Below are 14,831 nucleotides of genomic sequence, written 5' to 3' on the forward strand. Positions count from 1 at the left end.
TCCAAGAGCACTTAAACATGGCCAGAATACATATAACTCGTGCCCAAAGCTCCTCTATCAGGCATCACATACCCCTACACCACAAAGCTACAGTCCCATGTGTAAGAGATCTATCTTCTTCAGTAGCCTGCTTTAACTGTGGATCAAGTTTTAACAGGAACTAAGAACAAGCAGTAATTTACCCCAGCATCTGCAGCAAGTGCAAAATGTAGTTCTTCTTTATCGTGTTCTTTAACAAGCTTAGTGTGTATATTACAGAACAATCAAAACATTAGCAGAGGAAGAAGTGTACATTCATGCATACAGCTTTTCCATAAAAGAGAAAATGAGAAAAAAACAAATGTAGTGGGTAGTTGTTTTGCTATGAAATGCTCTACTGAAAATCACTCCGTTATTATGCTGATGAATTTGGTATGAGAAATCATCAGGAACCAAACTGATCCGATTTGGTTGTCAAGACTATGTTGAATCACTCTTGCATTTTTTTACAGAAGGAAGTATCTAATGCAAGAATCATCTAATTGCGGAAAATTAGCTGTGTAACTGGGAAGGGCTAGAATTTGGCTTTTACCTTTACGCGCATCTAGAGTTTAAGCTTTACCTCTGTGGAAAAATAGTGGAAGAAGGGCTAACATTTGGTAATTAATGAATTAACTAAGTCCAGTTATTCTTACTGTGATAAGGACCCTCAAGCCTGGGATCTTCCATCAATCTCCTGTTTTCAAGGACTGTGACTGTATATCCATGTTTTGCCAGGATGCGCTGACAGAGCTGACGGTCGGTTTCACGGTGAGCAGGAGGTGCGTACAGAACTGCTCTTCTTGTATGGCTTCTAAAGTACTGGAGAATGGAGTCATTGATCTACAGCAAACACAATGCAAAGACAATGGTTGTGAGATAGGACACTCCTCAGCAGTATAATATATAGTTGTTATTTTTCACAAAAAGAAACTGGCAACTTACTGTGACAATCCAGGAAATATTTCTGGTATAATTAAGAATTCTCTTTATATCAGGGAATTCTGACCACAAATTCCATTTTGCCTGCCTCTCTGTTTTTTTCTACATTCATATTGGACTGATATTGCAAGGGTTCGGAAGCTTAGGGTAGCAAAGGAGGATATTTAAATTGTGGTCTTCCTTTCACCTTTGGCTGAAACATGGCCTGTTCTGGTGAGCTGATAACAGCACTTGCCAGGTGACTTTGACCATGGCCTCAGGCTGTCCTGTGGGTCACCTAGCAGAGAGGACTTGGTGGGTCCCATGTTAACTGTTCTAAGGAACGTGGGTCCTATGCAGATGGTGAGTGCAGGGGTCTGAGTTCTCCTGTGCAGCATGATTAAGAAACGTAAGAAGAGTACTGAGGTAAAAGCATGCAGAGGAATCCTAAAGACTACTAGAAGCACAGCAGTCTACAGAAAAGTAAGTGTAGGTTTGTCAGTACCTTATTGCCTTATTAGTCCAACATGATCTAGCCCAGGAGGGCTGGCAGAGAGACTTGTATATAGGAGTGAGTGGAAAGGTGTATGATGTCCCCAATGAATCCCAAGGACCTCTTGCATTGTCTACCATTCACTGTCTTCCCACATAGTGCCTCAGGACAAGGGCATCTAGACAAAACCCCTCCTCTGTATAATAGCCTGGGATATGAGCTTCTTGCAAGGAAAAATGGAAAAGAGCCACCCCAAACACAAAGAGATGGTGTGAACTGGACATTAAGGTCCAAAAAGACTGAATTACAGGGTCACTGCCTTCAAGTGTTCGGGAAAGGAGGTATATCATGTCTTACATAAGGCATAAAAATAGGATGCTCCATGTGGGAAACAGGTCACTAATATCTGGAATAGTCTAGCTCTTCTTTTGCAATAAAAACACCATTAACAGACAAGATTTTCTTGTGGTGAAAATTCTTTGTCTTTATGATAGAAACATACCAGCATTTAAGGAATTGAATTCAGGACATGAAATTAGTTCTTGTCAAGTTCATGAATTTCAACCTAGCAGTAGTCAGCAGTATGTCCTTTAAAAACTAAGCTATTCCATAACTTCTAATTTTAGTAAGCTTATCACTGGACATAGGAAGTGCTGCACAAACAAGGCACCACTATTTTTTGCAGAGTAAACCGCAATGAAAAAGAGACAGATGCTTTGATATAAACAAACGTCATTCAAGATGTGTCCAGTTGTTTATAGGCCTGAGATCTAGTGATAAAGTCACTCTTCTCAGCAGTCTGTTCCCCAATTACAGGCTGCAGTTTTACATTACACTTGGATGAAGCGTAAGCTTCTCTGAGGCAGTGAGGAGCATGACCTATGTGAGAGCTCTGAGCCTCTAACATCACGTCTGCTTTTTCTCCACAGCAGGCATCCCCTGTGGAAAGCGGGATGAGGGGACCCTGAAAAATACCTTGATACAACACTGTCATAGTCTTCCACATATATTTGCTAAATGTGCACCCCAAAACCACTTTAGACACTGGGATAGTCAAGTAAAGGTTGATCACATGTTGGCCAGAAGCAGCACAAACCACACAGGGTAAAGTCACAGGAACTGCATTAGGTAACCTGTCAGATGTCCTCCCCGGCATCCCAGCGTTTTTAAAACACATTAATCAGGTGGCAAGCACAGCATTAGAGCATCTCAGATCACCACAGCACCCGCCATTCTTTCCCCTTCTGCCTCTGCCCCTCCCTCCTCCCCTCTTACCGTCTCTCTTTCCTGCTCTCCTGCAGCACCAGCCGCCGCTGGCAGCCCTTCCTCTCCATTTCCCTCCCTTCCTCCCTGTTCCTAAATCCAGCCCTTGCCCTGGCCCCGCGCCTGTGCTCCTTCTCCCCCTCCCTCCTCCTCCAGGCAGTCCAGCCAGACACTTCCCACTTTCCATTTCACTTACATTGCAGAAAAAAAAAATTGGGAGAGAGACACCTCTAACTTTATTTTGTGAGCAAATCCAATTTTCCATCCCATGTGTGCTGCAGTGGCCGGTGTTGTGGGGTGAGCTAAGGACACACAAGGAGCGTAGAGGGGCTGCAGCCCAGGACACATCCTTGTCCAGTTTTAGCTGGCGATTACAGCTTGTCCCACTCCCGTCCCTCCCAGTGCAGCTGAGGGTGTTTGCTGCCTGGTACGAGGTTCCCACCTTGGACTTGATGGCACTTTGTGTGCACACCTCCTCACTAACAGCTATTGTGCTTTTTTCATGCTAACAAAAACCACCTTTCTTTGCAAAAGGAAAGCCTCCTGCGGTGTCACTCCTTAAGCATTTTGTTTCAAACAAGCTTTAAAAGCTTCTATCTCAAGCACCTAAAGCAACTTTATTTTCGCCTGTGGGCAATACGCCAAGAGCAGCTCTCACAGGGCTCACCCCAGCCTGGCCACCGCCTCTCAGCCCACGCTGGGTGCAACAGGTCTTGGCAGCCTCGGGTCTCGAGGCCTCAGGCCGAGCTTAGGCCCCCCTGCTCCCTCTGTCTGGCTGCGAGGCACTGGGGGATGGGAACTAACTGGCCTCAAGGCATCCCAGGGGCCCTGGGGACCCCATGGTCCCTGGGGCTGGAGGCCTGGGTCCGCGCCAGCCTGCCCGCAGCAGGGCCTTGCAGGGGAAGGGAGCTCTCCCTCCCACCCCAAAGCGAGTGCTGATGCAGACGGATCTTCCCCGGTTCCCTGGGGATTAGCAGAAATGTTTACAACTCTAGTTTGGCAACAGCAAATATTCAAGAGAACACTGATAGTAGCATAAAAAAAAATAAAAGGAAGTTCAAGCACTGGTGATAACTTAGGTCACTTCCACAAAACACAAAGGCAAACGGCCCCGCGCAGCTCCACTGGGCCGTGCAGCCGCCGGCTCCCACCGGGCGCCTTTCACGGGCGGTCAGAGGGCTTGCGATGGCCCTCGGACACGGAGCACGCCACCAGCTGCTCCAGAGGGCTTTCCTTGGGATACACAGCCCAGAGACACATAAAAAATCCTTCAGGCTGCCACTGTCCAAAGCCTCCTGGCGCAGGGCTGGGAGGGACCGAGCAGGCCTGGTTGGGGGCATGCATCCCTGTGCTCCCAGCCTCCCCACCACCACCCAGGTGCTAGGCACGAGGCACTTCTATCCACTAGCTTCCCAAAGAGCCATGGCAGGATCTTTGGGACACCTAGACAATTCAGGGTCCTAAATTTAACAGCTTGACCTGAATGTCTAATCTGGTACTATTAAATAATATGAAGTAGCTCGACACCTTTTACGGTGCTTGCTCAAGATCGGTGCGTAGTGTTGCCAAATTTATTTCCTCTGCCCTTTCCTTTCAGAGCTATTTGCAGTCCAGGTTACAAGATGCAACATGTCCTCTCTGTTTTCTTGCCAAGCCAGTGCTATGTAGGGTGGGTTTTTTTGTTTTGTTTTGTTTTATACTACCCATTGGCTACACAGAATTTTAAAAAAATTCTGGCGAACTGCATGCTGATAGCAGTGATTCTATAATTTTTTCCAAAGCTCTATATAAAATGCCTTACATCACTGCCCATGCTGATCTAGTTACTACTGGATGTATTTCAGAATTTCCAATATTATAGCAATAGCAGTCATCTTTATACACTTAAAGAGTCTGCTGTTTTTTATGAAATGTTTCTCAATCATAAAAATGCAGTCTGGGCAGAGAGCTGGTATAAAAGAAACAGAGTGCAATAGATAAAAATAAGCTGTTCACATATTTTGATGTTTTATGATTCTGATTTTTTTGGCATTCCTATAACTTCAACGTACAGCAGGCTTAGACCAAAAAACCGGATCCATAACATCTTGAATATTTGAGAATAATTGTTAAATGTCAAATGTTTTCTTCCCCCAACCATTTTTTAGCTCTTCCCCAGTTTGAAGTCTCAGGCTATTTGTTAGCAGGCCAGTTTAATACAGATTCAATAAACCCTATGTGAAAGGAATTGGCAAAGAACATCTGTGGCCCACGTCCTACCTAGGGAACAGTGTGGCTGTCTCCACAGAAATTAATGAGGCTTTACAGCAGAGCTGAGATTTCCCATATGATTTAGGATGAGGCCTATGTCAGCTTTGACATGATATACCTGATCTTACAGCTTGCAAACCATTGCACTTAGCTGAGTCACTGACCTCATTTTAGTGCCATAGGCTGTTACACAGATGATCCACAGCCTTAAACTTAAACTTTAAGATCTTAAACTTAAACAAACCACAGTGGCCTGTAAAGTGAATAAAAATGCATAAAAATGAATTTTGTAATTTTGTTTTCAGCTTATAGAATAACCGGAAAAACACAAAAAATCCAAATTGAGCTCCATAAAATTTATTATGGGTTTAAAAAAAAATCAAAGCAAATGTATATTCCTCTGAGGTCTTAACAAACGAGACAAACAGCCCAGTTTATATAATATGAAAGCCCAAGAATTACGTAACCATCCTTGTCTGACTGAAAATAGACATCTATTATCTGAGTTGCAATTCTTAGTTCTGTCTTCAAGTTGCACATAGCTGTGAAGTTCTCTGTTAGAGAGAAAATGTTTTGACATTTTCCTTGAAACCAGTTTATCCGATTCTAGGTTATGAATGTATAAAGATAGAATTGATTGTATTAGTCTCTGAAGCTTTTCTCTGTTGTACAGAATTTCTGGGTTTTTATAAAAAATCCAAAATTTGGTCAGTAACTGAATCTTATGACAGATAATTACTGTCATTGTTTTGGCCAAGAAGAAAATAGCAAAGATATTTCAAGTTGAGGAGAGAAAAACAGTTCCTTGGCATTTTTTCAGATTCCAAGAGGAGCACATAATTCCATAAATATTGGTGCATTGTCTCTGCCTGGCAAGGAAGCAAATATACAGTTTGAAATGTTGCCATAGAATTTCATTGACCATCACTTCAACTGCAGAAACAGAATTCTTCTTCCTAACATAATGGCCCAACTCATGTCTGCCTAAGCTTCTCTCAGGAAAGAACTCAAAAACTGTGAATCATCTTTTCAACTACCCAGTTCTGGTGGTGTTAGTCCCCATGTTGATTATGGACAGTCACTCTTTTACACTAAGCTAGCCAAGACTGTCAGAGTCTTGTCCAATAGCTTCAAATCACTTGACTGCAGCTTACTTTAACCCCTCTGCTTTCCGCAGGTACTGGCCTCATGCAAAAGAGATATATGAGCTGCAAAAGAGAGATACGAGCCACTATGCAAACCAAAAGACCTTTGCATGAAAGAGGACTGCAACAGAAATACCATGAAAGAGAACCAACATTATATAAACAACACCAGCACAGGCAGAGAACTGCCTAAATTCCCATTTAGCCAGCAAAGGAAGTGTCGATTACCTTTGCTGCTAAATACCACTTAGCACAAGAACATTACAAAAAAATCCATGAGTGGGATTCCTAGAAACTATTGCATGAATATTAAACAGCATTAATAAGAAGAGCAATAAGAAAAACTTAGCATGTGGTTCTAATGCCCTACGTCATTCATTTACAGGACTGTGCAGACCCTTATTAATTCCAAACGTGGCTTTTAAATTCTTTTCAAAGTTTGCATAAAAGTTCATAGAAATAGTAAGTTGGTCATACTACTGTTATATTGGGAGTGCACACAGCTCCTGTATCGAGAAGTAACAGGGAAGTTAATTTCCTGTTTCACTTTCTGGAGGATATTTAAAAGTGTTGTCTTTATGTTCTGTTAGATTTGGAATGTAATTCTGCTTAGATTTGTCTGCTGAATAAATACAGAAAAAGCAACTAGATTAGTGTCACAACTTTGATGGCTGTTTTCTGATGACTTCATAAATCCAAACCTGGAGTTACTTGCATAGTCATCACCAGCACTCTGAGCTGGAAGTACAGGGCTCTTATCAAAATGCTTTTGCTTTATGATTGCATGTAGTTCATGATACCAACAGCGTTGTCTTGAGAACTACCACCTTATCAAAACAGCTACTCTTGAGGAAAGGGGTCCAATGAAGGGCAGGAGTGAGATTCTGCCTCCATTTCCCATTTGCTCCTGCTGCATCCTTCTCAAAGTTCCCTTCCTGCAAAGAGTCTCCACCCTGCCCCTCTTTCCTGGCTGCTACCACAATAGCCTTGCCCTTTATCACCAAAATATCTCCAGCTATCTGCGCAGTAAAAATAGCTGTTTCCTCAGTGCCTTTTGCATTTTACACTGAAAAGGGGGAAAAGTTCTGCTTTCATAGGGTGCAATGTGGTTGTGGTATCATTCCAAGGAAACTGGTTGCTGATACCATGACATCTGTCAATTGCTTTCTATTAACAGAGGTTTCATACTAGCAGTTCTTTGTTCTTTTGTGAGGAGGAAAAGAGTTCTCATCCCCCTACTGTACTCTATAAAATAAATATCCTTTTTGAGATTAAATTTAAAGAAGTATCAAACCTCATTATGCATAATGTAATCTTTTCTATCCAGAGCTCTCACCACACTCCATTTCTGCATAAAAGCCAGAATCACCCCTTCTCATTCTATCATCGAGCTTCATTTCTCCTTTTTCACATATTTACATTTCAAAGGTTCCCACTAGCTTTGTCTCCTTTTCTTTCCATTTCCATTCCTATCTCCCTTTCTCTTCCACAGCACAAATCCAGCACCCTCTGTGCACAATCTCATCTGTGCCTTCTGAGGATACTATTACCTCATAGCCATAGTTCCCTACTCTGCCTCCTGTACCTGCCCCAGCCAGTGTCTCTTTTCCCCCTGCCTTCTTCCATGGCACTCCTCTCCTGCCCCCTTCCTTCCCTGCTTATTCTGACTGAAGTAAATATATTCCATCAAAAAAATCAATAGAAGAAAACCCCAGACATATGCCTTTAGAGGGTGAAGTTCATCAGATTTGTTTTAAATGTCTGCATTAAGTCATGATGAATTTTGCATCAGAGGCAGCTATTTCCATTGACTATGAAGTCTAGCTTTCTGACTCTGACAAGAGAGAGTTTTAAAGTTCTAGTTACAATTTCTCAGCTTTTCAGTAATTTCACTCCTAATTTTCTAATATAGGTACCTGGGCCTGTAACCTGTGCAAGATGTTCGACTGGCTCTTCCTCTATGTCTTGGTTAGGACTAAAGCATGTTTCCTTTCTCTCTTTTTTTTTTGTTTTTTCCTTTTCCACAAAGCATCTGTGAGATGTGGCCATAGCAAGCTGTCTTCATCTTATATCTTTCACACTGTCCACTCCCAGTAAACTATATGCTATCCTACTTGTTCAGAATGAAGCTGTAAAAAAACCCCTTTTCTCATTCTTCTTGTTTGCTCACCTTATTATAGCTCATCTTGGAGGTGTATCTTTCACACCAAACATAAGTGGCAGGTTGAGGGCCTTGAAAGCGAAGACAGCTTTTTTTGCCATACCTGTTATATTTCATTTATTAAGATGCCAGCCTTACCCACTCATTAAATCCCCATATAATCAGCTGCATGTCTTGGTTTTCTTTTTCTCAGCTGGCCTTAAATGGCCATGGGATGTGAAGCAATGCTTTTGTCAGTATCCATGAAATAATCTCCTTCAAGACCCATCTTAAAATTTTTAAATCTAATCTTTTTTTATACATTAGCCATGGTTAGAGAGCTAGTCTGCCAAAACAGTGCCTATCACGCGGGCAATACTGTCTCACTCTTTCCTCCCAACAGCAGAGGTACTACATCTATCTGGGCAAAACCCACGGCTGTGCAGACACCTAGGCTGGCTCTGGCTGAATTAATTCAGAGAGTGGAAACACAGTGTAACCAGCTAATTAGCTCTTCTCAGAACTGGCTGAGAAGCAGAGCTAAATTACTTGAGTGTAATGGTTTTACTTTTGGCTGATACCAAACGTATTTCTGGCACAATACCATGTCAGGCAAACCTATACACAGGGCTTGTATGGGGTTTTCCTGTTGATACCTATTTCAGTTTTGATGTTAAGCACCAACTCTTCTCCTTACCATATATATTTGCAAATATGTTGTCATGCAGGAGGTAAGTGTGCCTGGCTGAACATGAAGACAGCCTGCTGCTGGATATATCTCCCTCAAATGCCTTTAATGCTGGAGATTCAGAAATAAGCTTTCTATTTTTCATGCTACAGATATTAACATTTAATTTTATACTAGAAAATGTTGACCTCTGTTCATGTGAAAATGGGGCTGCAGGACCAGATCTCCAGCAGCTTTTAAAACTCCTGTAATGTGTGATATCTGAGGGAGAAGCTCTGCGAGCTCTGTCAGGCTTTCCAGGCTATGAATGAAATCTGCATTTTTGCAATTTAAAAAAGGCAGCCTGACTATGTGCCCAGGGCATCTTGGATGTAGTTAAAGACACATTTACAGATTAAATTGCCTATTTCCACCCCCATGCTTTTTCTGCATTTGTCTGGAACTTTCCAAAATGAGAAAGTTCCCTCTGCTTCCCCCACTGGATCACAAAAGGTACCAGCTTTTTTTTTCCTGTTGTTTTTTGTTTGGTCTGTGTTTGGGTTTGGTTTTTTTTTTTTGTTGGTTTGGGTTTGGTTTTTTTTTTGAGGCATTTAGTGCTATGCATACTCTCAATGGAGAAATTATCAGACTTTGGAAGGGGATTTTGCTCATGCAATAACAATCATAACTAAATTCTCACAGCAGGCTCAACACAATACTAATTGTTTCTATGAAGGAAGTGAGAATTAAACCTGCCCCTACCCAGTCAGAAGAGATTCTGCAGTGAGGCAGATGCTATGCCTCAAAACCCAGAAACACTGGATGTTACCTAAAGAATATTATCTCCAGCAGAGTCTTCTTTTCCATAAAAGTTATTAATTAACTTTGATTTCATAAGACTTCTTGTACTGTTTTCTTGAAGTCACTGTGTAACTGCAGGATAGATTCTTTTTAATAAATTTACTTCCTGGGCTCTTTATAGAATAAGAATACATGTGTGACCAATTAATTTAAAATGTTAATAACTTGGACTATATTTTAAAGTACTTTTCCAGGTTCATACATGAAGATTTAAACCAGAGCTTTAATGAAAACTTGTTTCCAAACTAGCTACTGTGGGTGGGCATGTGGCTGTAAAATAAAATGGTGTAAAGTTTCAACCATGACATCTGTCTTAGATGTTACTGGGTACCCAATAAATTCATGCAAGATAACAGCTCAGCTATCTGAATAAGCAGTGGGCAAAAATACTCAGTTCAAGAACACACTTTCAAAGTAAAGTGGTAGAGATATTTGGAGATGTTTGTCTTTTCTGTTCCCTGAGATTCAGCCCACACAACCAGCAGAGCATTCTCTGGAAACAGAGAACAACTTAGTGTAACATCCCAACATGTGCAAGACATTTTGTTCTTCATGCTCTAGAGGAAGCTTTCAAGACAAATAGGGAGCCAGCTATGGGTGGTCTTCAGAACTTGAAGAGGAATGTGTTAGAGTAGCACAGCCCTGGAAAACATACCTATTAGGGTTAACATATACATTTACATCTGTACTATAGGTTCAGCATGTGTGTATGATAGTCACATTCAGCCATGTATGCTGGAGGGCAATAAGTACAACATGTTGTAAAAACATAAGCTTCCTTCTCATTTCAGATAGCCAGCACACTAAGTTCAATGTCAATCTGCTTTTTTCTTAGGCAAATTGGGAAGGAAGAAGATACAGATATTTTCAACCAAACAGCATACTAGCAAAACTTTGCCATTATTTCACCAGTTCTTACAGACTTTCGGTAGCCCAAGTTAAGATATGAAATGTTCTTTGCCATTACAATAGCAATGAATAAAAAGGAATGGACTGTAAGTGTCAAAAGCTGTAACACAATATGATCCGCATCTGCCTGCTGTGCTTATTTCCCTTTAAATTGTAATTCTTCTTGTCACATTGTTGAACAAATCCAAATCTGGGTACCTAGTGTACTAAAAGGTCATTAAAATATAAAATTATGACAAACAAAGCATGGAGTAGATTTCTGCAACTCGTAAGATAAATCTCTGACCTTCACAAGAAAAAAAAAATCAATTTTTTAAAACTTAAGGTTAAAGAGTTCATGCCAAAGTTATTTCACATATCTGTTTTTGGTTGTTGCAGAAGATGCACTTTACAACTGCTCTCCTAAAATCAATATTGCTGACCTTTCGGACTATGAACCCTGACTAATCAAAGAAGCAGCTGCCTAATTTTTTTTTTTTTTAATTTGAACTGCCTTATGTGGATGCTGTCCATAATCTGTGAAGTCAGAGGTTGTTTATAGTCCTGGTACAGTTGTATATAAAGTGCCAGCATAATGATAATTTCACGCTGAGATATCTGCTGTGCTATTAGCAGCCTTCTGTAGGACTGAAGAAAACCTGAAACATTTGTGCTAGTGCTGATTACAGATTCCAGAGTAAAAATAACTACCTCAGTCTGGACCATTTAACAAACCACATTTTCCGACTAAAATAACAGTATCTGCGTTTGTTAGGTTTTAACACCCATTCTAGGACCCCTATACAAAATAAACATGAGGTCAGGTAACCTAAGGACAAAGTAAAATTTGTGGGACAAAGATTCCAAAGTAAATAGTGTGATTTGAAAACGTGAAAAGTGCCTTTTTTTTATTTCTCAAATGCAGTTAAATTCAGCTTTTCAGCAGAATCCCAGTAAAAAACAAAACTGACCAGCAGATAACTCTAACACAGGGCAGCTGCAGTCCCGGTGTTAATTAACCGCCTCAGTCACTTTCATAAAACCCCACTGGCTCCTGATTTATGTGCCTGTACTGTAAAGCCTCTGACCCGCTTCCTAAAGCCAAAATAAAATACGGTCTGTGCAGCAAACTGAAATCTCCCAGGAGTCAGAAAGCAATGCCATGTTTCAGTCGAAGATTTCAGGATTCCTGTGTTAATAACACCACACTGAGGAGCTGGTAATGGAGATGTGCTTGCGCATATGCCGCTGTCATTAGATCACCCATTTGTTTGTATACAGATCTCAGACTTCCAAGCTTAGGCTAATTTTAGCTGGACTCAGATGATCCTACCAGACTCGCTATCCCTCGCTTTGCTAATTATTGCTCAGCACTCTGCTCCAGCTGACTTACCTTTTTCACTGTCTGTGAATTACTGCCAGGAAGGAAGCAGTGAGTGTTGCTTGGGGAGACCTCCTTGTATCTTCCTTGCTGTGTTTTAGTCAGTTTATTGGGTGCAATCCCATTAATGACTGCCGAAAGGATGCTGCTGGTCATGAGAGGAGTCAGGGTCTGGCAGAACAGACAGATGGCCACCACTAAGGCCAGAAGGAAGGGACGAGGGCGACAAAGCCTGCGGCACCTGGGGACTTGCCCACAAACCATGGCCTCTTTGCCGTCCTCACTTCACCCTTTGCCACATTGCAGATGCAGTCCAAGTAGCCACGTCTTGCCAGGGTGAAAAAAGTCAAAGGCACGCTTTACCCAAAACTAGTGAGAGTTTCCCCCACTTCTGCTGCTGAGTGCTTTCCTGGTGCCTGGCAAGAAGTCACGGGTTCCAGAGGAGCAGAGGCTTTGGAAGTACCCTCCCATGGGGGTACAGGAACGACCTGTGAAGAAACAGCAAGTGAGCAGCGGCTAGCAGCAGCATGCCATGGGGCGTTCTGTAAGGAGGTCGTCCACACCACGCCCCCGGGAGAACAGACCTGCTGGCAGACAGGTGAGGAGCAGAAATCTTCACCCCCTTTCCAGAAGGAAGTCCCAGCCAGACAACAGTATCCAAGAAAGCAAGAGGTTAAAGCTCAATATGTCCTGTCCACAGCTGAAACGAGTAAGAGAGTGTACCAACTTCGTGAACAATCGTTTGCTGTTTTTTTCTCTCTTGCATTCTCAATTCCCACTTTGTTTTTACAGTTTCCTTCATTCCAGTCCTTTTAAATTACCTCCTTCCTGTCAGCATGCACAGCTTTCTCTCTAAAAGTCATCATTTATCTGAAAACTGACAGGCTATGAAGATTTTCATTTGCATTTGTTTTGTCCAGATTGTGAGTTCAAAGTTAGGTTTACTTACTCGGTTCTTATCCTGTTAGAAGTTTTCCGTTCTGCTCTAATGGGCTGCTGATTAAAACCACTTGGAACAACCCTGGCTCATGATCCCAGCTCGTCTCACACACTCAGAAGGCAGGCACACGCACATACACACGCCATCTGAAGCCAGTTGGACCACAGATTTCATATAAATAAAGGCTGGACTGCTCAGAGGGTGGGGCTAAACTAGCTCCGCTCAGAGCAGGCACGGGGTTTGGAGACACAGCCCGAGATCTGGATGGGGAACAAGAGGTGTCCTTGCTCACACTGCATGCCTCGAAGCCACCATCACAGCAATTTTTAGAAAACTGCTGTTACAACAATCAGTATGATTGAAACAATATTAATATCTTGCAGGCTGTAGGAATCTGAGCAGCATCTGCAATATTTTAATCCAGATTAACAAAAATGTCGTAAAAGGAAGCAGAATTACTTGGACGTAAGCGTCGCTGGCAAAGAGTTGTCAGTAATTTTCCGCAGTAGATATACTATCTCATAGCAGTGTATAAATAAAACTTCTTACTGATGTCAAAGAGGGAAAGAAAGGAGGGCGGACAAAAATACTCCAGTAAAAGCACTTAGTATCTAAGCCTCAGAAGGTCTTAGTTACTACTTCCCCCTGCTGACACAGGACAGGGACGAGACAGGAACAGTTGAGGAACTCTGTTATCTTTATAGAGCTAAACTTCTCATATAATCAAGTTCTTTTAGCTAAAAATGTCTGTATACAAGATGTCTATTTTATCTTCCATCCTTAGTTATTTTTGAAAAGAAAGAGTTCTTCATACACTGCCTCATCTATAAGAAATGGGCATTGTTGTGATAATTTTGAGCCAATCTGCACAATTCAACAGCAGCAGTAGCATTAGCAAGGTAGAGGCCTAAATAGAGCAATGAAGAGTAGAGTATGTATTTCTTTGAAGTGTTGGTGTTTATTCAGCTTTCAGATCCTTTTTTTCTTTTTTCATACTAAAACCATCAATTTGCACGTATAGAAAAATGCCATAGAAGTCATTCAACACCTCATGCAGAACCCCAGCTGTCACATGCACTGCATTTTAGCTTTCTGTCTGGGGCTGTCGTTGTCTAAATTAGACTCCTGGGTTATCCTGAGCAGGAAAGGGCTACAAAACTTGCCTGTACCCTCCCATGTTACATGTTTACCATCCACACAGAAACTCCCATCTCTGCTCTCTGGAGACAAGTTGCTGATGCTCCCTCCTTCCCAGCACACTAGCACACTAGCATCCTTGGGTCCTGCTCCAGCCAGTCTGTGTTGCAAAGCCTCTGGCAAGCCAACAAATCTGTCTAGCGGATGCTGGAAAACCATGGGTTCCCTGCAGCTGGCTTCAGGGTAGGTCTATGCCATACAATGGAGGAGGGTACCCAGGGGGCTGATACATTCAAAGGAGAATTGCAGAGACGCTACAGCCAGCCTGGGAGCCATAGTAACACCGTCAGTGGAGGCGGAGAGCATAGTAGAGTTGCTTTATTGTTTTAAGAGATTGTCCTGTGGTTTTTGGCATGCCCTGATTTCTGGGCCCACTACCACCAGCTGTATGGGTGGCATTTGCGTGGCTGTCAACTTCTCCCGAATTCTTAGTGAGGGGTTTTTTAGTCAGAGCTTTATGTGCTATTGCTAGAAGACTTGATTAAAACCAGTTTATAAAGATTTGGATTAATGGTTGCTTCATTATGTGGTGATCATACCCTCTTGGTAGAGCCCCACAACAGAACAAAGTAATTCTTTCTGTCCTCACGCCCTGCTGCCTCAGTTACCTTCAGCACAGCAAGTAACCATGCTCTCCCTGCAGCCCAACATAATTTTCCCCTTTTAA

General features: G+C 42.2%; 1 protein-coding gene across 5 annotated transcripts in view; it reads right to left on the reverse strand.

Annotated features, from left to right (window-relative positions):
• CPED1 (cadherin like and PC-esterase domain containing 1) overlaps positions 1 to 13,135 on the reverse strand; it is a 155,625-nt gene extending 142,490 nt beyond the window's left edge. For 2 of the 5 annotated variants that reach the window (XM_064446700.1, XM_064446710.1), the window contains exons 1-2: positions 12,040 to 13,135; positions 675 to 861 (exon numbers count right to left, since the gene is read on the reverse strand). In XM_064446700.1, coding sequence (XP_064302770.1) covers positions 675 to 861; positions 12,040 to 12,291 — 439 coding nt within the window. In that variant the 5' untranslated portion in view covers positions 12,292 to 13,135. The remainder of the gene's footprint in view (positions 1 to 674; positions 862 to 12,039) is intronic. The other 3 variants (XM_064446691.1, XM_064446677.1, XM_009504244.2) reach the window with 3 other exon arrangements.
• Between the last annotated feature and the right edge of the window lie 1,696 nt (positions 13,136 to 14,831).

Source organism: Phalacrocorax carbo, chromosome 1, assembly GCF_963921805.1.
Source record: "Phalacrocorax carbo chromosome 1, bPhaCar2.1, whole genome shotgun sequence".
NCBI classification, from domain to species: Eukaryota; Metazoa; Chordata; class Aves; order Suliformes; family Phalacrocoracidae; genus Phalacrocorax; species Phalacrocorax carbo.